The sequence below is a fragment of the Ciconia boyciana genome, chromosome 3 (genome assembly GCF_034638445.1).
Source record: "Ciconia boyciana chromosome 3, ASM3463844v1, whole genome shotgun sequence".
NCBI classification, from domain to species: domain Eukaryota; kingdom Metazoa; phylum Chordata; class Aves; order Ciconiiformes; family Ciconiidae; genus Ciconia; species Ciconia boyciana.
The window spans coordinates 92,595,620-92,619,020 of record NC_132936.1 but is presented as its reverse complement, the minus strand read 5'-3'; the positions used below and the strand labels follow the sequence as shown (position 1 = coordinate 92,619,020).

Below are 23,401 nucleotides of genomic sequence, written 5' to 3'. Positions count from 1 at the left end.
ACCTTCCCCCTAAAGAGTGAGGCAGAGATGACCTCTGCCTTTTCTATGTCCTTGTCAGTTGGTTCCCTGCCCCACTGAGCAGCAGGAAAGCCTAAGGAAAATGTGTTCTTTTGCTGCCAACGTACTTATAAGAAGCCCTTCTTGTTGCTCTTTATATCCCTTCCCATTTTCAACACCAGCTGAGCTTTGGTTTTCCTAATTTCTCTCCTGAATGCTTGGCCAATGTCTTTATTTCTAATGAGTAGCCCATCCCCTCCTTCCACCTTCTGTGTACTTTCTTTTTGCAGTTGAGCAGAGGCAGGAGTTCCTTGTTTACCCATGCTGGCTTTCTGCCACTCTTGCTTGACTTCCACACACTGGAATAGACCATTCTTGAACTTTTAGGAGACCAGTCAACCAAGACTGGTCTCCAAGGCCAATTCCTGTACAAGCTGAAATCTGTTCTGCTGAAGGCCAGGGTTGTTAATTCTACTATGCTGAAACAGAAACTGTACAGTCTTTTAGGATTTGAAACAGAAAATGTACCTTGTGCTACGTAGTAATTACTCCAAGGAAGGAATAAATTCAGAAAGCGCCACAGGAAACAAGCCATTGCAAGCTTTACTTTTATTTAATGTACGTGCTTATTAGTCAGTGCATTTCTGTGACATAAAGCTGAAAATTATGAGGACTGTATGTCCTAATAAATTCTGGTCTAATTTAACACAAATTGTTATTGAACACAGTATACCTACACTTGAACTCCCTTCAGCTTTATTCCTCTATTCAGCTTACTTGTAGACTTTGGAGGAGTACCTTTGCAGTTCTGACTAATATACTTCACTTTCTCATCTCTCACAACGTGGAGCCTGCTTTGTCTTCACCATAAATAGCTTGTGATAGAGAGTTCCAGGAGGTGATGCCATCTTCCAGTCTTTTTTTTTTTTTAATAAAATATTTTAAATAACCCAAGCAAAGTCCAGGCAGTGCAGGAATGAGCTGCACACATGAGCAGCCACTCTTCAAGACAAGCCCAATAGAAATATTGGTTGGAAAGAGCATTCTGGAGAACTTGTCTACTCTACAGTGTTTCTTTTCTAGACTTTTGTCTTATTTACGAAAATTCTGGTTTAAAAGCAGTAGAAAGAGAATCTTTAGGACTGACAGACCACTTACTCCTCCTAAATGACATCTACTGAAGAGAAAGAAGAAATGCTTACCTGCAAAAAACTTGATGTTTGGGGATTCCATTTCTCTTCTGGCCTCCCATGCCATGTGTTAAGTATGCTTAAACACACCTGAAAAAGTGACATTATTAATACCACAGAGAAATATTATGATGAAATTGTTCTGCTTGGTCAGAACAAAAAAGTTAACATTACATTTAAATTTTTTTGGGCAAACTTTTGTATAACTGCATTCTAAAAAGACAAATTTGTTTCCTATGAAACTAATTTGAAATGAAAGCAGATAAGCAAGAACAGCATGTTAATAAATGAATAAAGTAAGGTAATTACTTTTCTTCAGGGAAAACCTGTGGATTCTAGTGGCTCAAAAAATGAATGAATCATGAATACTATCTGATTCTTTACCCTCCTCTTTAAATACTGTTCTAACACTTATTGTTGTGGGTTTTAAAGACAACCATTTTGCTTAAGCATGTGAAAGGTGGTTTCTGTCACACAGACTATCAAGGAATTGAAAATATTCGTTAACTTTTATGACTAATCTGAACTTTAGGGAAGTCTATGGAGTCTTGAACCTTATCACAAAATGGAACAATCAAAGATAGGGAACACAAAGAGACAAAATAAACAGAAGAAATTTAGAGGCGAGTATTTGCTAGGACTTAATGTATGTTGGGCAAAGAAAAAAGGAGAGAAAGTCTCCAGTATCAATTATATTCTGTGTCCATGTTAAGAGAAAACCCCGTGTCTAGTACTGGAAAGGAGTATTATAGCTTGTGAAAACAGGGAGCATGGGGAACCCATGAATGACAGTGGAATAAGGGAAAAATGTTAGCCTATGGATGAAATGTTTACACAAAAGAAAAAAGCTGAAGGAGTGCCACAGTGCTACAGCCGAAGCTATTCTGTGGGTCTGTGCTTCGGTGGAGACATACACATAGCCACCTCTCTAGCTCTGCAGAGAATGTAATGTGTGCTTATTTTTAATATAAATAGAAGCTGCATCTCCCTGATACGCACTTGACTTTTTGTTAGCTTTGTGGAGCCTTTAGAATGAGCCACAACTTACCAAGGAGATGGGGGGGGGGGGGGGGAATGGGGGAAAGCGTGTTTGTTTTAACTTTTAATATTATTTCCAAAAGCTTTATTATTTTTTGAGAAAATTGTCATCAAGTCCATATTTTAGAGTTACTTTTTTTTTAATAAAGGATACCAAGGTTAAGGAAAGTCTTTATCTTCCCTCAAGAAAAAGCACTTTTGCATGGAAAAAGAGAGACAGAGCACTTGGCAAACACATTCAGTTGCAGCTGATATGAAGCATACTTTGTCCATGGAAAGGATCCTGGGTATTTCAGCTAGCCAAAACAGATTTCTGCCTGGTTAATTTAGCAAAGAAGATGGAAAAGAACATTTTTCTAGGTCAAAATTACTTGCTTTTTGGTCCAATCCAGCTCATAAAGGCTTTAAAAAAAATCTCCAAGACTATTCAGAAAGGAGATAATTCCCATTTGAAATCGTTAAATCACTCTTCATTTCAGTTTGAAGACCAGTTTTAACCAAACAGCTTCCTCCAGTATGTTAGGGGCAGCTGATCATTTGATTGCAAAAAGAAAAAAAGTCTCATCCCATTCACTTCCTTGTTACATCTATACACAAGAACAAAGTTGCCCTACCTTGCCATCATTGTAGAGGTTTGGATTAAATCTCACGCTGTGGCCTCCAGTTGTTTCCAGATTCACAAGTGGAGGGGAATTGGGATAGTCTTGTGGAAAATATACATCAAATTCAAAGCAACCATTTGCGTAAGGGGTGTCTGCAGGACCAGTAATGAGAACCTACCATTGAAGAAAAAAAAAAAGATGACAGTTTTCAAAAAAACCCTTATATTTGTCACACAGTTGAGATCTTTATAAGTTATATGAAGCATTTTATTTCCACATGCTACTTATCAGAAAATACCGTTAGAGATCATAATCATATGCAGGCTGTCAGTCTGTTCATTTTGATACTCTGAGTAAGTAAAGCCCTCTGCTAATGTTCATTTCTCCAGATTACAAACGGAAAGCAAAACAGAAGGAGCTAAAACTCTACCCCCTTTTGGATGCTATTAATAGAATTTTTCTTCAAACTTCAGGTCCAGAGATATTCAATGTACTTCTCCATACCTAGTGCTTTTAATCGACTTAAATGGTCATATGCAAAGATACACTTTGACGATAATGGAGTAACAAAATTAAATTTTTCCCTTCAGAATAGCTGAAGAAGAATGAACCTTGTTCTGTGAAGTCTCCTTGGCTAACAGAGGACTCCTGGGGTAGATGGACTCTCCCTGCCCCCTGCCAAGTTATTGAGAAATCAGGTTCAGACTCTAAACTACTACTACTTATGTTAAAGTTTGGACAGCAATTAAAGTACACATGAAATACTTCTGTTTTTTCTTAAGATTTAAGGCACCTTCTTAAACATTTATATGCCAAGCTGAAAGAGGGAAATAAAAATAACTTTGCTTCTTTACCTTCATAATGTCAAGCCGCTCCTCATCACAACGTACAAAAACGCTGGATGAAGATGAGAGAGGCAGCGATGTTGAAAGAGTCACAGCTTCTTGAGCAAGACGTCGGGCTCTGGCAGCACTGTTGGCGTCACTTGCATTTTTTACCTGAGACATGTAGTGGTAATTTACTTTAAAAACCAATTTTCCATCATCATCTTCAGAAACCATTTCAAATGTATCTGGAAGAGAAGAAAATTTTAATGCATCAGGAAAACAGTGATATTAATAATGGATTAGTCTTGGATAAAGATTCTGAGTATTAAAATCATGAAAGTTTAATTTGCATTAGACTAATGCAAAAAATATGTATTTTGTGAGTTAACCCTGATCACAGAAAACAAAGCATTAACAGCCCTGGGTCGAATTTATTTCTGCAGCAAATTTACAAGCTTTCACGTGCAACTTGTCAAATGTACACCATTTCTGATTTGGAAAGCTACCAGCTACTCCAGACCAGGAATATAATGATACTTATGAATACATAATAATGCTAATAAGGGAATCGGTGTGAAGCAGAGTGCCAACAGTATTTACTTGTGTGGTGGCTGCAATGTTATTAAAGAATCATAAAAAAAAAAATCACAGTGATGCTAGTTTTCTTTAATCACTTACTACGCAAAATCTGCAGCACAGCTGCCAGGGTGAAAAGCTACCATTACAAACTTTCCTACCTCCGATTCTTGGCATATACTCCACAAACATTCATGAGGCAAATCCCTTACAAATACAACAGCACAGAAATGTGATTGCAAATGCTGTCACTGCAACTCAAGAAATACTCATAGAACATGTTTTTGCCGTAATTTTGTAGCTCTTTTTGGATGAGATACTATTTGTTCTTTATGAATTTTTTTTTAGCACGTTCCCTTTATGGCCAAAAAAAGCACTGATCCCCATCACATTTTCCAAATGCAACATATTGCACTCCATGAAAGGACACAATGAAGTTTACTACAGTTTCATTTAAAAAAAACACATTTTGATCTGAATTCTATTCCATTTAAAAAATAAAAGCTACATTAACAAACAAATATATAGTGTCATAGATGAAATTTAAAAAAAAAAATCTACTAACATTTCAATATAATTTGAGGACTGAAAGACGCAAAAATAATTACTGGAATGAAAACAGGAACACCATCATTGAATTGATCTGATCCTTTGAATTAATCTAGTGTATGCTTAAAACATTTCTTATTAGTTCAAAGAGTGCATTAGTTGGTAACCTGAAAATACAGACTTATATAATTTTCCATATGTGAAAAGTATTAGTGGTCACATATGTAGAGAAGCTGATAACCTTCTAAAATAATTAGGGATTCAGTACAACAGATTGCATATTTCTTAGGTATCTGCTTTCTAAGACAAATATTCACACTTCTCAACCTACCAAACTGGAGTTTTTTCATGACAGCCACATACTTTTCTTCAAGAGACCGTAAAACAGACAAAGGCTTGGGCTTCACAGCAGCCTTTTTGGAGTATTCAGCCATCTTCTTTTCTGTTACACAAAACATGATGATTATTTGTAGTTAACCATGTCATTTTGAGACACATACAGCAAGCACTTGGGGATTATTTAACTTGAAATGACATTTTATGGTGACATTGTTTGCAGAGACGTCTGAAAACTGGGCATCACTCAACATACAAATCTGTTTTTCTCACTACTATATATTTCATTATCTGAACAGCTCAAAGTAAATAAAGATCGTTATCTCAGCTCAGAAATAATTCATGACTACTGCTGCTATAAATATTCTTTTATTGTTTCTCCTAATTTTTTTTAAAATTTAAAATAGGAAGTATGACATATGCTTGTGTGGATGGACATTCACACATGTATTCTTTCAGGAGCCGATTATACACGCTTTTTAAAAATCCACTCTCCCAATTAAGCTACTTAATCTTTAGTTTTCTTTACTAGACAACCAGATGGTCCTTTGAATGTCTGCAGGTTCAATCCATGATTTAGATTTTTGTTCTGCATTCATCGGGTTAAGAGTTAATCTATTTCATAAGATTTAGTTTTAAAAGCAAAGGCTTTACTATTAAAGGTTTCTGCCAAGAAAAGAAAAAGGGGGGGGGTGTGGGGGGGGAGGCTACATAATTGTGCTGAACATCGTGAGATGCACTCTCACTTACTTGAATTATTCTCTTTCCTGATCGAAACATTGAAGACTACCACAAGGTTCCAACCACCTCTGAAAATGTAGTCAGTGGTTGGGGGCAGGAGGGAAGTAAGTATTTTTTCCTGCTTTGAAGCTAATGTATAAGTTATCTGTTAATGAAGGTATTACAAATAAACACTATACAGTATTTATAAAAGTATTTCTATTTTACCTTGGTTTGCTTGGCGCAAACTGGTGGTAGCAGCATAAACTATCTCTGCAGTCTTTTGGATGTCTGGTACCAAAAGCGTCAGTCCCTCTGGTTCTTGATCAGAAGTATCTGGTTTTACTCCTGCTTTAGCTTTGTCTTTTTTAGACCTGTTTTTGGCAAAGAAATAGAATACAGCATGAGGGAATATTTTTCAACCAGTCATACAGTACTCAGCATATTTGTCAACAGGAAAAAATACCAAAGATTAAAGACCAAGGTTAAAACAACTCTTCTGAAATGGAATGACTCTATGTATCTCCAGGTTAATCACTGAATGCAGCAATCAGCTGTGACAATACTGAACATACAGCCTGGATTTGACAAACAGAAATACATCTAATATGAAGACTAAAAATATGAACACAAAACCAGCGATACCAGTATACTAGTTTCTGCTTCAACCATTTACCATTTTTGATTGTTACGCCTGCATGCTGACCTTATGTTTGCACATTTTCAAAAAATATTGGAAAAGCTTACAAAAATCAGCGTAAGAAGGATCACGTCATCAATGTGCACTTCATCCACCCATGTAGATCCTGGTGCAAAATCAAGTCCTAAATAGGTAATACAAAACTCTTTCCTATTCCACAATATACTAGCGATTCTTTAAAATACACTAACGGTAAAACACTAGGAAACCTCTAGTAAAAATTCACCGTATGTCTATGAACTACAACCTAGGCATCACAAGCGAGTGGGTCTAAAATGAAGTTTGTGTCTCTCTGCAGTTCTCTTCTGGGCTATAAATTTAAGACCTTTTATTTCAATAAACAGTTCAATGTAACAATTTTTAAAGTCTTACAAATACAGAAGGCGCCTATATTATATTGGATGTTTATAATCAATGTATTGCAAATTAGAATGTCAATTTAAACACTTCAAGTTTTTATAATGAAATAATTTGAAAAGACAGTATATACTAACACCATTTTTTGATAGAAGCTAGTTGCCTAAGATATATTTAAATATTTTGATTGTGATAAGCCAGTCTTTACTAGCATATGTATTCAATTTTTGAAATTAAGACATGATATTTGATAACACTGTAACCTAAATGTATATATTGAAAAGCTGCTATGTTTTAAGAGCTAGCATAAATTTACATTGTTATCCTGCACAACTTAAGAGATTTTAATGCTAACAGCCCCCAAATTATTTTACTGTAAGTTCTGTATTTTTTTTTGTTTTAATAGCACTTGTTCATTTTAAAATCCAAACAAGTTCAATAGCCAAGAAGCACTGTTTTTCTCTGTCCCACTACCACAGCTAGAAGCAAAACAGAAAGCTATCTACACAAGAAAAATTAGCAATTTAATGCTTTGATGTCCCAAACATATTTTAGCAACTACCAAATACTATATCCTTTCTGTATTTTAATCTAGACTGAAATCACACATAAAGAATGAGTCCCTAAACTCAATAGAGAAAGTCTTTGTACTGTACCTAATCAAATGAGAATATCCCTAGAGTGCATTAATAACAAAATTCATTACTGCAGCATGGTATATCTTCCCTGTTCCAGATTTAATCCAAAAGGACGTTAGCCCGTTGTTGACTTCAAGCAATACTGAGCTTTCAGGTGCTCAAAGTTAGGAGGAAAGCATCAGAACCAAACGGTGTCATTCAGTGTTTGAGGGACAGTTTAAGACAAAGAAGCAGCAGCTGCCTCTCCCATTCATACTTTCCAAAATCCTCATCACTGCCTTTTTCCTTGTGGAAATCTAAGCCAATATTTTTAAACTAACCTAAAAATGTATATTTAAGCCCACTAAACCTCAGTGATACCTGTTTTGACATCACAGACGTGCTAGCAGCCACCAGTCCCAAGAAAGGTGTACAGATTTAGAACTGCTTGCTGTTGATGTAGAATCCTTAAGCTATTTACTACAAAACCCTTGGAGAAATTTTTACTAAAATGAAGTGTCAATGGGCTTATCCAAAAGAGAGATGCGTGAAAAGCAATTAAAATGTGATTGGTGAAGACACTGACAGTGAAATTAATTCTTACAAATTTATTTTCAAGACAGTTATCTTGTAGGGCTTTTACCTTCCACATGGTTTTACAATTTAGACTACCAGCCTTTTCCTCCTACTTGGTTTTAGAGTAAAACAAAGATTAAAGTGTTGGCCTCATTAGACAAAAGGCTTAACCACATGCTTAAAACCTCCTACAGATATACTGAGTTACTGACAGTCAACTACCTAAGCAGACAAGGAATACGTATCTAGTTGAAGCAGCAGGAAAAGGAGACATCTGCTTAAATGCAAATTCTCAGTACCAATAATAGAATTTCTGCTCCTTCCCCCTGCTGTCCGGAACAGTTAACACTTCAGCACGTTTGAACTATCACAAAGGAACATATTTTCTTAACGTCCCTTTTACCACCAATACAACTATTCTGTCCACTGTTATCCTGAGCAAAATAGACAAAAACCCCCACTCCTCGGAATATACCTTTTAAATCAAGGTTGGCAGAACAGCTCTACCTTGTCACCTGTAGGTACCTGGAGCTTGTGTGATGGTCTACATTACCAGGCTGCCTAACTCCCCAGTCAGGTCAGAACTCAGACTGCATAAAAGCAGTTTAGGAAGCAAAGCACAGGAGTGATTCCACCTTGGGCGCCAAAAAGAAACCAGGTCTCATAATATTTGACCTGGATTCTGCCTAATCAGGGATTTCAGTCAGTTTCTTAGCAAGTATAAGGTAGCTGGCATCACCCCCCCACTCCCCCCCCCATCAGACACACTGCCTTATCAACATTTAGTTTCCTCACACAAATCATGCTTGTATATGCTAATGGTTAGGGTAAAGATAATTTTTTTCTCTCTTTTTGGGGAAAAACCCAACTGATACTGCCATAACTTGTAAGACTCCTATTAATGATGACCTCCATTTTTTTTTCTCTCATTTTGCCTTCCCACCCTTGTTTGATTCAAATCTTTTGCTGTCTAAATAAGAATACCAACTTAGCGCGATTAATCCTGCACAGTTCATAAGATGTGACGACATGACCTTCTTCACACATTTAGTGTTATACACAATTATTTGGAGATATGTAACAATACTTTACAGCTTGTCAGTTTATTTACAATCAACATATGGTAAATCAAGTAATTCCCTAGACTCCAGGTGGGAAAATCTGACGAAGGCTCCCCAGTGGTACATATTTTCACACTGATTATAATTTGTAAAGTTCACACAGTTTTGTCATCTCTAGCCATCTGAGACAGAACTGAATTTCATTGCAGACATGAGCTATTACACTTGATTTTATATTTCTTTTACATTAGAAGACCACAGCAGCCCTTTCTAAAATCATATCCTTACAATATGGTTTATCATGACTATTAAATAAATGCAATTTAAAGAAAATTAGATTAGGTACCCTGTAAGATTAAAATCTCATGTGCAACAGCTCTGGAACTGCAGGTGGAGGTGTGCAGCTGGTCCATATACCCATCTCCCTGATGTAACAACACACCCTGGTCTGGAAAATCTGAAAGTCTATATAGTTTCCTAAACTATATGATTATAAAAGGGGAGAGACACAAATGTAATTCAAAGCCCTGTGAAAAAGTTGAATGGGTTTTACATATAACTGATGCATAGGTGAATCTTACAACGCTTGGAGAAGTAAAGGTCAGAGGCTCTCGTGGCCTCTGTAAGCCCGCTGTGGCCTGTTGGCCTGCTGTATGGATCCTAAGTAATAAATATTTTAACAGGCTTTGTTAGGTTTGGTCTTGGAGGTGGGAAGGAGGACTTTCAGTGCAGTGCAACTGTTACTCTAAGGACAAAATTACAGCAATACCAAAGATGATGTTTTAGTCCCCAAATCCATTTCTTGGTGTAATCTGAAGCACACAGTATTACTTTGTGTGCACATGAAAAAGCAACCTGGTGACCATTCTACCATTTGTGAGCATGTATAACATGGGCAAAACAAATTATTAGTTGAGAAAACATCATCCTCCCTTCTTGCTATCATCTCCACTTTTATACTGCTGGGTATAACTTTTATCCTGTCTGGGTTCAGAGCCCACCACAAGCTCTCTCCAAGCTCTGTGTGAGACACAAGTGTTTCAGCGGGACAAGTAGAGTCCCAGCTCGAGAGAGGGGGTTGCTGGGAATTACAAGGCTCTCCCCCAAAAAATATGGATGGAGAAGATGAAATACCAAAATTAAAGTAATAAAGCCAGATATGGCTTTATTCCTCCCTCAAGCAGCCTGCATACAAATTTATGTATGCAGATAAACTAACAGTGTTATCAAACTCCTGAGCTCTAATTATATGTTTTTCAATGGTATTCCAAAGAAACATGAGAACCAACAATACTCATAAATAATAAATTAAGGTCAAATATATAGCCATATGAATATTTTGCTGTACATTTTCTCTATTTTTAGAAAACATTTAAATGTCTGTGTTATACTGTACATTTCTTTCTGCCAAGATTCTGCATATGAAGCAAAATTTAATGCAGTTATTTAATGCAGGCCAAACCTTTATCTAAACGTTACAATTTTCAGCGTGGAGGAGGAGCCAAATATTTAACTTAGACTTAGAAACATCCCCATACAGTTTTTCAACCATTGAAGAAAAAGCAGACAATATCATGTCAACTCATATTTAAAGGGATGACAGTCAATAATATATTTGCTAGAAGAGACAGCAGTGTACATGCTAATAATTTAAGCCATTAATTTAGCTTGTGCTAGAAGATGACAGCCTTCTCTTCACGCTGTGCTAAATGAATAATGAAGGATACACTCCCCGGGCAACTTTAATTTTTAAAGCCAATACTAATACTTACTCACCCATGCCTGATACTTAGAGGTAAATGTGATGATACAGAATGAGACCTTTATCAAAGTATTCACAAAATAAAGCCAATGAACCATTCAGCCCTTCTGTACTACAGGGACAGTGCTTATAGCAGAATTCTGCTCAGTTTTATATCAATGCTCACTGTCTTGGATAAAACTGCCATAGGTTTGCAACCGTGGTATCACTCAGCCCTCACGGTCCCCCACCTTCTGTAGGTTTCCACAGGTACCAAGTAGAAGCTTGTTCCTTCCAGTAATTGACAGATTCTTAAAACAATCTCCTGAAATCGGGCAAAACAAGCAAGGGAATGACACTGGTGGAAGCTAGTAACCTCCTCTGAGATGGCTCCACATACTCCTCCTTGGGGCTTCGAGCAACTGCATTTATAGACACTACACTGAAGCATCCCAAACCAGCAAAGGCTGCAGGACTGCTCCCTGCAGCCAACCATCAGCTCCGAACGTGAGCTTGAGACTGCAGCAAAAGAAACTGACAGTTGTTTTGTCTTTTAAAGAAAAATAAATTAAAACAAATTAGGCCTCAATTCTTGGGACCCAATTCTGAAGAAAAATTTTTGTTTGCAAAATGCACCGCTTCACATAGAAGTTCTGCAAAATAACAGTGAAGACAACGAAAAGCCATAGAAGCCATAGCAGGGAAAATGCCTACCTGGTTGTACTGTAGCATCCCCATGCAACAGAAAAACACCCAGGTCATAAAAACAAGGTGATAGGCAGGGCCTGATACATTCAGACAACCTTGGAACTGGCAGGATTAACCCTTAGTAGCAGTGTGACAAGCGACAGAAGTGTGAGGATGACAGAATTCGGATCTCCCTCAAGCAGCTATCATGGGGGTGGCCGGGGTGATGTGGAAAGGGAAAGCATAGTTTGGAATTTTAGACATAGGCTTGCTATACTCCACATTACACAAATAAGCCATCAGCTTATTTTGCCAAATTTAACAATTTGCTACGAAGCTCACCTAGCAGATGGTGGTTCAGATGAGCCTGCTTTGCTACACAGCAGCAGTTCTCTGCAGCAGAGGGCTCAGCCATCATAGCAAACAAATGTCTCAAACTCAGCCCTTGTGGCAGGCAACCCATTACACAAGCCTGACCACTCAAATTAGTGATGGCTTTTGACTCCCTAGCAGTCCAACAAACAGTCAGAAATCATCTCATATGTAAATGTCTTCTCCATTATCCAGAATTTTCCCAATTTTCCAATTGACTATTTTGGCCTTTGAAAGTAAATGAAATCGAATGCTAACTGGAATCCAAATCCAAAAATGTTCCCCTTCAAATTCTGGATCCAAGGGGACACTCTTGCTCCAACATGGAGATGACATTTGGTTAGACATGCAAATAGAACTGCTGTTCAGATACAGGAAAGTTTTGTCTTTGAAAGCAGATCCCATAATGATGTTGTTGTTCTGGCATTTGATCTAAAAGCGGGAGCAGATTGTCCCATTTAAGAAATTCACGCCAACACTTGCTTATATTGCTGGCAAACCTTCAACTAAAATGCTGAGAATTAAAACCTTCCACCCCAATGATTCCAGGCTGTTGGTGTTTTCATCCTTGTTTATATACTGCTTTAAAGACAAACAGTATTATGCTTAAACCAACCAGTGAAAGACAAGATTTCTTCTTGTGCTGATATATCAAACTAATACAAGAAAACTGTACAGATAATGTAATGGAACCAACCATGGAATTTTTATCAAATTCATCAATTATTAAAATAATACCGACTGTGCTTCTAGAATTCTTCTTAGTTTTCAGATCCTAAGCTGACACTAAAGAACTAGTCATACTGTGTTTTATTTTACCAAATTAAAAAGAGCTTATGAGTAGTATTCATGTGCCATTCTCACAAAGCAACTTTTTAGACTTCAACCTGGGTAAGTGACATCAGAAGATACAGGTTTCCGTGCCCATTAAATCTGGGGCTAACAGATGACCAGACCAGCAAGAAAAAGTAATTGTGGTGGAGAATTTTATACATACACCTATACTGGAAATGCATTACACAGAAACCAAATATATTTTCCTTTCTATTTTAAGATTACATATACTCTTATCTACATAATATTGCCAGCAAGCACAAGCTGACCTTTTAGATGGGTATCCAAAGAACTATTATTTGTCCTTCCTAATTCTGTTTCTTTTGCATTAAGTCAGCAAAACAATCCCACCACAGGTACATTACATGCTGATATGCAAGACTAGCCATCTCAGTCAAGAAGGATTAGACGAATTCACAAGTAAAGTCAAGTCCATCAGGAGTTACTAGAAAGAGTTCCCAATAATGGGATTCCTGCTCAGAAAATCTCTCATGTATTGGTTGGTAAATATTCTCAGTTTATAGTGGGAGGAAGAACATTCTACACACACCTTTTCCTGACATTGTATTTACCTTCTTTTCATGATGTTTCAGCATATGCTTAGGGACAGCACTAAATTTTGCAGGGAAGGATGGGTGTTATTTCCTAACAACCCATCTTCAAATTGGAAGCAAGTAAATAGAATCAAGAAACCAATTAATTGCTGGAAGCAGAAAATTATTAAGAGACAGACATGAAAATCTGTATTGCAGCATTTGCTTTTTCAACTCCCTCAGTCATGGCAGAAAAAGATGATTCAGCCATTAAAAACCCCCAAATCCTCAGTTCTGGAAACTAGAATGGTTGAAGACATACAGAAACAGAGATGGAAAGTTGGTTGTGAAATCTGTACCAACTTGTTGTGGTTTAACCCCAGTCGGCAACCAAGCACCACACAGCCGCTCACTCACCCTCCCCCCAGGTGGGATTGGGGAGAAAATATGAAGAGCAAAAGTAAGAAAACTCATGGGTTAAGATAAGAACAGTTTAATAACTTAAATAAAATAAAATAAAAAATAATAAATTGTAAAGAAAAGGAAAACAACGAGAGATAGAGAGAGGAACAAAACCAAGAAAAAACAAGTGATGCAACTGTTCACCACCCACCAACTGATGCCCAGCCCGTCCCTGAGCAGCGATCACTGTGCCCTGTCCAAATCCCCCCAGTTTATATACTGAGCATGACGTCATGTGGTATGGAACACCCCTTTGGAACACCCAGTCTGGCTGTGCTCCCTCCCAGTTTCTTGTGCACCTGGCAAAGCATGGGAAGCTTGAAAAGTCCTTGATTAGTGTCAGCATTACTTAGCAACAACTAAAACATCAGTGTGTTATCAACATTATTCTCATCCTAAATCCAAAACACAGCACTATACCAGCTGCTAGGAAGAAAATTAACTCTATCCCAGCCAAAACCAGGACACAACCACAGCACCTCCCAGAGGCAGGAGGTATTGGAAGGCGTGCCGGTGCTCCTTCTGCGTGCGCTAGTCTGGTGACTGTCCCTTCAAACAGCAACCACATGCAGCACTGACTTAATCGGTTAAATGATTAAAAACCAGGCCCTCTCAGGCTAGTATCCTGCCCTGTGAGCCGTAACAGAAGTGCAACATTTCACAGAAGGTGACAGTCAGATCTCAGAGATAGCAGCATTTCTGAAAATGAGAAGCCATAGTTTTGCAGTGTGAGAACTGATGATAAAAGCAACCATAAAGCAATACTGTGTGAATCACTCAGAAATGCTCCGAGAAGATGATTTGACCTTTGGAACAGTCAGAAAAGGTGACAGAAACATCAGGAAGGTAAAAGTAAGTAGTTTTGGCTATTAAAATAATACAAAGCTGCATTGTATTTATCCAGAACATTCAGTTTTTCTTTGTCAAAGGAGAACATTTAGAGGGAAAACTGATTCAGCTGTATGGGTACTGGCTGTTACTGAGTAGAACGTGAAAAAGACTGCTGCTGTACATTTTATTCTTCAACATCTATGGCCCAACCAGCCAGGGGGATAACAGGACAATACCACCAGGTTTGACAAAGCAAAACTGTCTTGTAACTGTGGACTACACCAAAATTATCAAGGAAGAAAACCAGCTAACAATTAGACTGGGCTCACACATTCCCTGGAAGAGAACCTGTGCTTATTATCACCTTTATAACCATTTTACAAAGGGAGTTACCTAGAGGCTGGTCTATGGTTATTGAAAGAAACCATCATTCATGGTTTGTCTCTATGTGTTTCCTTAAAAAGTTGGCTGAACTCTGGACGGTGTGCAGAACAAGCTCATACAGCATTATACTGCAACACTTAAACAGCCCGATGGCATCGTGGCTGAGATGGGACATTCTGATACTTTTCCATTTGTTTGCTAATTGCTCTGCCAGACTGCAAGTGTTTGACAAGAACTGTCAAACAGAGTTTCTCAGAGGAGGCTGGAAGACGCCAAAGCCTGGCATGGATGGCTCCAGGGCATTCATTTGTAATTTCACATCATCTTTAGCATATCAGCTCACCTCCAATGCCTATGCTAATGGACAAACTAACTGTCAGAAAATCACCAATGCATGGAAACATGCTTTTCATATGTAGCACTAGACACCACTACTCAAAAATTTTCAACCATCTCTATACAGTTAGGGTTCTCACCACAAATAACAACTCCCAAATCTTTTGCCTCCTGAACCTTATTCTTCCTGACAGAAGCCAAAGGCTGCTCTCCTAACCAGTTAGCTTCTGATGGAGAATCCATTGAGGAACTTGGTCCTTACTCAAAGGGTAAAGCAGCACAGACGCATACAGAAGATAGTTGGGACATTTCTTGTAAGAACTACCATTTGGTTTGCCCCTCCCCGATCCCATTCTTTACAGAATGGGCTTGTTCAGCAGCCCTTGAGGAATGCTCGGACCTTCGGACTGACAGCAGGAGATGCACAGTCCTGCAAACAAAAGATTCACCTCATTGAAGAAGGAAAGAAATTAAAGAAAAATTGGAAACTCCCAGATTCTTGAGCAGCAATCCTCTTTCTGATCAGTGGGCAGTTACCAATGAAGTGACAACAGCACGCAAACCTACCAGCTTCTTTGCATCACACAAAAAGAATTCCTTGTAAATAGTACAGTAAAACAGAATATATATGTATAAACATAAATGTTGATCAAACAGATGGTATGTTCTCACTCTGGACTGCAGCACCTATTCAGCCCCATTCATACAGAACTGGATCTTCTTTCACGTCTATATTCATAATATGTAAGTACAAAATACAGTTTAAATGAAAGTTAGGGATGATAAAGAGTTACTACCTCAGTCTGTTGGTATAGGTATCTACACAGGTCTTCATTTTAGCCAACAAAGTCCCAACAGAAGCTTGTGACTCCAACTGTTCTTCCTCCTCTTCACTATTTTCTCCCGACAGAGGAAGCAGTAATGGTACCATTGATGTGCAGGATGCAATAGCACGGAGTAATTCTAGCAGGGCTCGGTAAAGGGGAACATGTCGGGCCATATCCAAAACTAAGAGAGAAAAACAGTTTACAAAAATTACTAAAATTGAAGACCCTTCCACTCTTAGTACAGATGTTTTAAATAGAAAAGCTAGATTTCAATAATTATTAAAATATTAATGACATTTAATGATAAAATACAGTACTTTGTAATAGTCATTTATAATTTGTGTTTTAATGGACTTGTCCAGAAAAAAATGGATAAGATAGCTGTAAAACAAAGGTTAGCAAAAGACACAAGAGGACAAAAGTGCTAACAAGGTATTGAATGATTACCATATGCTATATGCGTTTCTAGTAGCTTAATATACAATCCTGGCTCAAGTTGTACACCGACAGTAATTGCAAACAAATATCTACGGAGGAAAAATTGTAACCTATGGTGTAGCAGGGTAGCATTTCCTGATTCTAATAGCATAAGCATTAATAAAGACTTTCATATCACCCATTTTATTTATAGTTATCTTCTCCTTTGGGAAAATTTGTCTGCATTATTGCAGCAATATTTATGGCCATGAAATACATGAACTTATCTACTAAGAAGTCCAGCTTTGCTTCTTTTCATGAATAAAGTATAACTTCAAAAACCGTTATGCATTCTTCACAGCATGCAAAGGCTCTGAAGAAGATGAAAATTTTATCTGCGTACATATGAACCACAAAACAGTAAAGATTAATAAGAATATATATTAGATAAGCAAACCTCACTGTCTTAGTGCTGCTCACTGTGATGTATATGTATTATAGAAGGAACTGTGGGTAGAATATGGATATCAGCTCCTCTGACTAGGAAAGACAGGAAGAGACACACAATTCTAATGAGTTCTCTAGCACCACATTGTTTATTTTTCTTTTCCACTTGCTTGGACAAATATGTAGTGGATGTCATTTCAACTGACTATATCATTAACAGAAATCCTGAAAATGTAGCAATAGGCAGATACTTCAACACAGCTGCTTCCTCTGTCCCTAGGACATGTTATTTTTATCCTAACTGCAGAAAAAAATTGCTCTAGTTCAAAGTATTTACAAATGACTGAGTTTATGATAAACTAAATTTATGCTTTTTCCAGCAAAAAAACCCCAACAAACAAAAAGCCCCTGACAACTCGCATTAGGACAGAACAAAGCACAGAAGAACTCTTTAATGTTGCAGTTAGCACATCTCGCCCTCCAAGCTAAAGCATATCACAAACTTTCATCTCCTGTCACCAAACCCTTGGCTCTAAACACAGCACAATGGGACAGTATAAATAGCCAAGCAAAATTCAACAAGCCAGTTTATCCAGGTTTAAAGCTGCATTTATCTCTACAGCAAGAGTTCTTTGATCAACAGCTTGCTATTTTTATTTTGAAACTATTACAGCAGCACAAACTCTTAACTGGGTGAAGTTCTGTTGCGTTGAACAGGAAGAAAATTTACTGAAACAAAGCATTAATCTGTCAGGCCTGGTATCATGGCTTTAAAAATATCCTGTGTCAAAATATTCCACATGTTTAAAGCAAACTCCATTGAATTTAGACATCGGCATTAAGAAAACCAGTTTCAATTATCTGTTGATTCTTACATTTTTTTAATATATGTAATATTTATATCTCTCTCCATTCCTTATGCTTAGCCTCTAGTCTCTAGCAAACAATGATCATCTACAGAAGATTCCCTGCAATGTCTAAAATGGCCTTAAAGCAAGCACAAATCAATCTGATGATGTGTGAATTAAAAAAGAGAGAGAGAGAGAGAGAAAGAAAGAGAGAAAGAAAGAAAAGGGGGGTGGGGGGACAGCAGGGCAAAAGAAAGGGAGAAAGGGAGACCATAAAACCTCACAGTGTAGCTCTCACCAGAAACCACCTCCCACCTGTAGTGCTAAAGATCAAGCAGCTCCTCAATTTAATCAACAGCTGTTTATTACGAAGATAGTGAGTGAAGAAGAGATATGACCTCTTAGATAACCACAGCATTTCACTTCTGGAAAGCATTTATTTATTTATTTTAGCCATGAAATTTTCATGAGGCCGGAATGTATCATTTCAAATCCTTCAATGCTTGCTTGCCCTCTCCTTTGCTAAATGGATAGTTAAATTCAAAATTACTGTCATCAGGGAAACTGAACTGACATAACTTTAAAATGGGAATGTTTTCCAGAAAGACAGGAGAGAATTTCTGGTTTTAGCAGATTCAACTCACTTGCACTGCTTTGCGATTGTTCCTATGTAAAAGAAATGAAATGCCTTCATTTGGTTTCAGTTTAAATAATATTTTAGGGAACAACTACAAATTTATTTTACCTTAATGCTAGATTCTTCTAAATTCAATTTCTTGATACCATTATGTGTCTTACACTATTTTTGTCCAAGGCCTTTATTATACTTACTAAGTATTATGACCCATGCAAGTGCCTTTGTCCAAAATGCCAGAATTCTCCCCCGTCCCCAATCTAAATCCTAAAAATGTTTATCAAGACTGGATATCTGGATAAGTATCAGAAAAACTTGCTGGAAAGAACTCAAAATTGACAAATTACTGTTTATTACCTTTGTTTGACAGTTCATCTACTCCTTCTGCCTACTTTGTTTTCAACGGAAAGAGAATGCCAAACTGACTACAGTATATGTTTTCTGCAGATACAGCTCTGCTTTCTGAAATAGGTTAAGAAGACTCTCTCTATTTACATGTAATTAGATGTTCCAAACTGGATAATGCTCAATTTTTAAGACACTATGTTTAAGCCACTAGGACTACAAGACACTCCTTTGTAAAATAACCCCCCGGCCCAGATCTACTGTTTGCTAACCTGTCCATCTCCTCCTGGTGTGGCCAGCTGCATCTACAGATGTCCTAACAGCACCCTTCTGGACTGAGAGAGGCTTAGCAAGTCCAGCAGCATTCAAACTGGAGCCTCAATGTTCAGGCTGTACCACTCAGACTCCATCATCATCTTTACTGCTTTTAGTGCTTGCAGCATATTCAGTTAGTTGGGATTTATGATAGATGTCTTCCCTTTAGATATCATTATGTATATATTTGGGGAGAACATTTCAGAAATATAAATGATACAGCTTTGTAAAAAAACTATTTAGATCCTGTAACAAAAATCCTTTAGAGGAATCGAATTAAAATACTAAAAACACAAATAAAAATATAAAATACAAATTTGCAAATTAACAAATCCTATTTTCATCAAATAGAAGCAATGGAACTTTTGGACTATCATCCTCACATACAGGTATCTTACCAACTAAGATGCCAGCAATTTGGATTTTAAGCAAATATAAACTCCAGTGAAGTACAAGTGTTAAAAGTAATCCAATGTTTTGTTCGAAGTATGCTATTCCTTGAGAACACACCCAACTTTTTTCTGCCTGACTGAACTGGGCAATGCAGGTGTAGTGTAACATTTTACTCAAATTAAATAAGGTAGCTTCTCATGTAGGAAAGAAAATCCAGCACATCACAAAATAGAAACAAATAGTTTTGCTTATAGCAGAGCTATAATTTGAATAGCATTAGCACATCTTAAATGTGTCAGAATTTTTTTATATGGGTACTTCAGTTGTTTAAGAAGGCACTAACAACATTTGAGTTATACGGGCATGCACATAAGCACGCCAAACTGCAAATACACAGCATTCCTAAGAAAATGAAAACGGGAGATTAAAATTCTTGGCCTTGTAAAACTGACTGATGGATATACTATCCAGGATTCTCTGTTACCCCAAAGTCAAAAACGTTATTAAATAATGACAAATATCTTTTCCAAACAGCTCAATTTGGTCCTCTCAGACTCCCACACTGAGTACACCTGGACTGTCCCAGCTGTTAGGCACACACAAACTGTGGGGTCTTTCACATCTGCCCATTTTTGTGCTGTCGGTGCTCCCCGACTCTGCGGGGCAGTGAGTTGCTGAGGAAGGTCCAACCCCCAGTACCAGGGACCAGTTCAGAAGCTCCCCCTTGTTGACTCTCAAACAGAACTGCTGCCTGAGAGAGCCTATCTTGAACTTCTGCTAGGTTTCTTGAGCTTTTCTTCAAATGACTACTATAAGTCACATACTTACATCAAAAGAGAGGTAAAGATTAAATTATTTCATTACTAGACTCAGAGCAGGGATCTGCACTCAGTTTTTATCCTGCTCCCTTGTCTGCCTTAAACAGGGATGGCAGGAAAGGGCCGCCTGGCGACAACAGTGCTGTCTCAGAAAAGGCTCCAAAACCACTGCCTGGAATGTGGCTTTTGCACTGCCTGACCTAGGCTGCTTCCCCTGCGAGCTTCCTATGTGCTTCTCAACTTGCATTGAGTAAATACGCATCAAGGTCTCACATTTTGGCTATACCAGTAGCTAAGTAGTTCAAACAGTGGAGCATGAAGCAGACCACAAGCTAAAAACTGCTGCTGAACCTGGAACACAAGCAGCCAGCTGCAGGAGACCTGTAAAACGGCCCTTTGCCATCGGCTGGGAGGCAGCTGTGACAGCCCAGGGCGAGAGAGCAGGGCCGGCAGGAGACAGAGAGCAGCAAGGCAAGACCACCACGGGGTGGGCGGCAAGACGATGTCAGCAGTGCTCTTGAAGGTTGGAATCCCAGTGCTACCACAGACAGCTGATTTAAAGGATAGTAACAGCAGCATCTTTATTACCACCTTTGTTTTATTAAATGCAGGAATTACGAGCTCTAGAAGGATGAGTGGACATGTCCATAAAACAGGCCAATGTCTTATGGCCCTTGATAATTAGCAAGGAAGTTCACTGTAGCCTTTCTGGACAATAGGCAGTATGCATACATACTCACAATTCACATCAAAAAAGTGTCTCAGGTCTAAATTTATTCTGTTGCATTTATGAAAAGCAGAAACCTCAGCAAGGTCACTGCCATTTACTAAGATAGGTAGGGATTGCAAACATCTGGAAAACATCTCATGGGTTAGTGGGATAAGGTCTCATCCCTCCCTCCCATTCCTTTGGGTAATAAAAGTCAAGTTTTACTGGAATCACTACAATTCAGTTAGCCTCTTGCCACACTATTTGCAATTTAGAAAGACACTGAAGGCTAAATAGGTAAAAAAATAGACATTTCATAAAACCCTTATATGCTAATAACAAGCAGTTTTGATTTGGGGTGGTGGTGGAGGGAAGAGGAGTCTGACTGAAGTTACTTTAAGAAGTCTTGTCTTTCAGAAACTGCTGAGCATCCCGTCTTTTGAAAACTGCTGTCTTTCACAAATGCCTAAAGGTCATGAGATATTGAGGCACTGATCACATTTTTGGAAACTTCTAGACAAGCCTACTTATTCCTGGGAAACAACTGATTACCATTCAAAGATTATGTGTATGATTTCAAAACATTTTGATTGCTTTCCACACATCTATTTATTCGCCACCAATACAGATCTATTTCTTACAAAGATCTAAAACTACCCATATGCAATTACAACCTTAATATAATGAAAAAGCATATGAGGGCAGGTAGTTTCATAGGATCAAGGTATCATGTTAAATTGCATATATATCTGTAACACGCTAATGGCCCAACTGAGTCTCATACTCCTTTGCTTTCTTTTAATATTATACAATATTCAAACAAAGAATAGCCAGGCCTAATGGCCCATTAAATAGATAGTACTGAACAGCAATAAATTTTTTTTGCAATTCATTTAACATCCTCAGTACAACTTAACTGGCTATGAATAAGATTATAAAACTTATTTCCATTGCAAAGGGTATTTAAAACATATCACAAAGAACATGCACATTTATTTTAGAATAAAGGAAACTATTAAAATAGTGTATCCATTATATCAAAAAGAATCTTCACACTTTATAGCAGATTAAAGAAACAAATAGAGAAGAATAATTGGTAAGAAAATGATGAAAAGTTGCATCTAATGTGAAGGCCTTCCCACTGTGATTCTCACGGTGACCAAACTAGGAATTCCTACCCCAAAGAGCTTACAAACTTGATGTAAAATAAAACAAAACAGACACTTGAGGGGAAAAAAAAAAACCAAACACCTTTACTAGTTTTACATATATCGCACTGCCAAATGCATACCCTCCCTGCCTCTGTACAAGAAAAGCTGTATATAGATGCTCTCAATCTCTCTCTTGTACATCATTTCTCATTTACTAGACTTGCTTCATTTCAGGACTTCTTGAATTTCAGTTATTTTAGAGGCCCACAAAAGTATGTCTTTTTCAAACTATTTTTTCTCACATCCAATTTCTTTTTACTTCTAACCAATACACATGACTGAGTTTCTGCCTTTGCTGAAAGAAACAAGGGTGTGCTGGCAGCCACAGCCAACGGCACCACTGGAAACTCTTTCCAAATTACAGACATTTTATTTGTTTTCTCACAGAGATCTGCCACTGCAAACATGAGAGGGATGGTCATGAATGGACAATTGAAAGGAAGTAACTGAAAAGAAAAAGGCATTCTGGAGAGAATGCATATCTAAAACCAGGAAATGTAAATTTAAACCAAAAAATTCTTGCAAATGGCTACAAGTGTGACTTACATTTAACAGATCAGAAGAGGGGGAAAAACAGGTTAAAACTTGAAATGAACACATTGACCTCTATAATCAAAGATGAAGTTGAATCTTGATTTTATAATTACGCTCTCATCCTCCATTCCAAGAGGCCTCCTTCTTGCATGGGGTAGAGTTTCCAGTGACTCAAGAGACTCCTTCAGGTCTCATTTCTTATTTTGTTTTGGTTTTGGATCTACTGTTCTACTATTTCAATGAGTAGAACATTTTATATCTTCCTGGAAAGATGATGGGTTGTATTTTGTTAAATATTCGTCCAGAAGTAGCCATCTAATCCTGCCTCTGTTTTAAGTAATGTGAAAGAAAACCACTGACAGTTATGTAGAGCAGCTATATTATAAAACTGTTCTATTCACATCATGCACAAATGCTCAAAATTTACTACAGCGCATCCAAACCTCCCCTGCAAAATCTCAAGAAAATACCTTTATATTCCAAGACACCTATTTTTTCTTTTCTAGTGATAAAGTTTAAAGGACATTGGTCTCATCAATTTAAGAAGCTAAAAGTAAAATAAGACATTCTCATTACC

The 23,401-nt window shown here is 37.7% G+C and overlaps 1 protein-coding gene across 8 annotated transcripts in view; it reads right to left on the bottom strand.

The window, feature by feature from the left end:
* The window catches only part of BIRC6 (baculoviral IAP repeat containing 6), a 190,654-nt gene that overhangs the window by 10,928 nt on the left and 156,325 nt on the right, over positions 1-23,401 (bottom strand). For all 8 annotated transcript variants that reach the window (XM_072856604.1, XM_072856607.1, XM_072856602.1 and 5 more), the window contains 6 exons: positions 16,124-16,334; positions 6,064-6,209; positions 5,111-5,221; positions 3,682-3,899; positions 2,840-3,001; positions 1,200-1,277 (listed from right to left, as the gene is read on the bottom strand). In XM_072856604.1, coding sequence (XP_072712705.1) covers positions 1,200-1,277; positions 2,840-3,001; positions 3,682-3,899; positions 5,111-5,221; positions 6,064-6,209; positions 16,124-16,334 — 926 coding nt within the window. The remainder of the gene's footprint in view (positions 1-1,199; positions 1,278-2,839; positions 3,002-3,681; positions 3,900-5,110; positions 5,222-6,063; positions 6,210-16,123; positions 16,335-23,401) is intronic.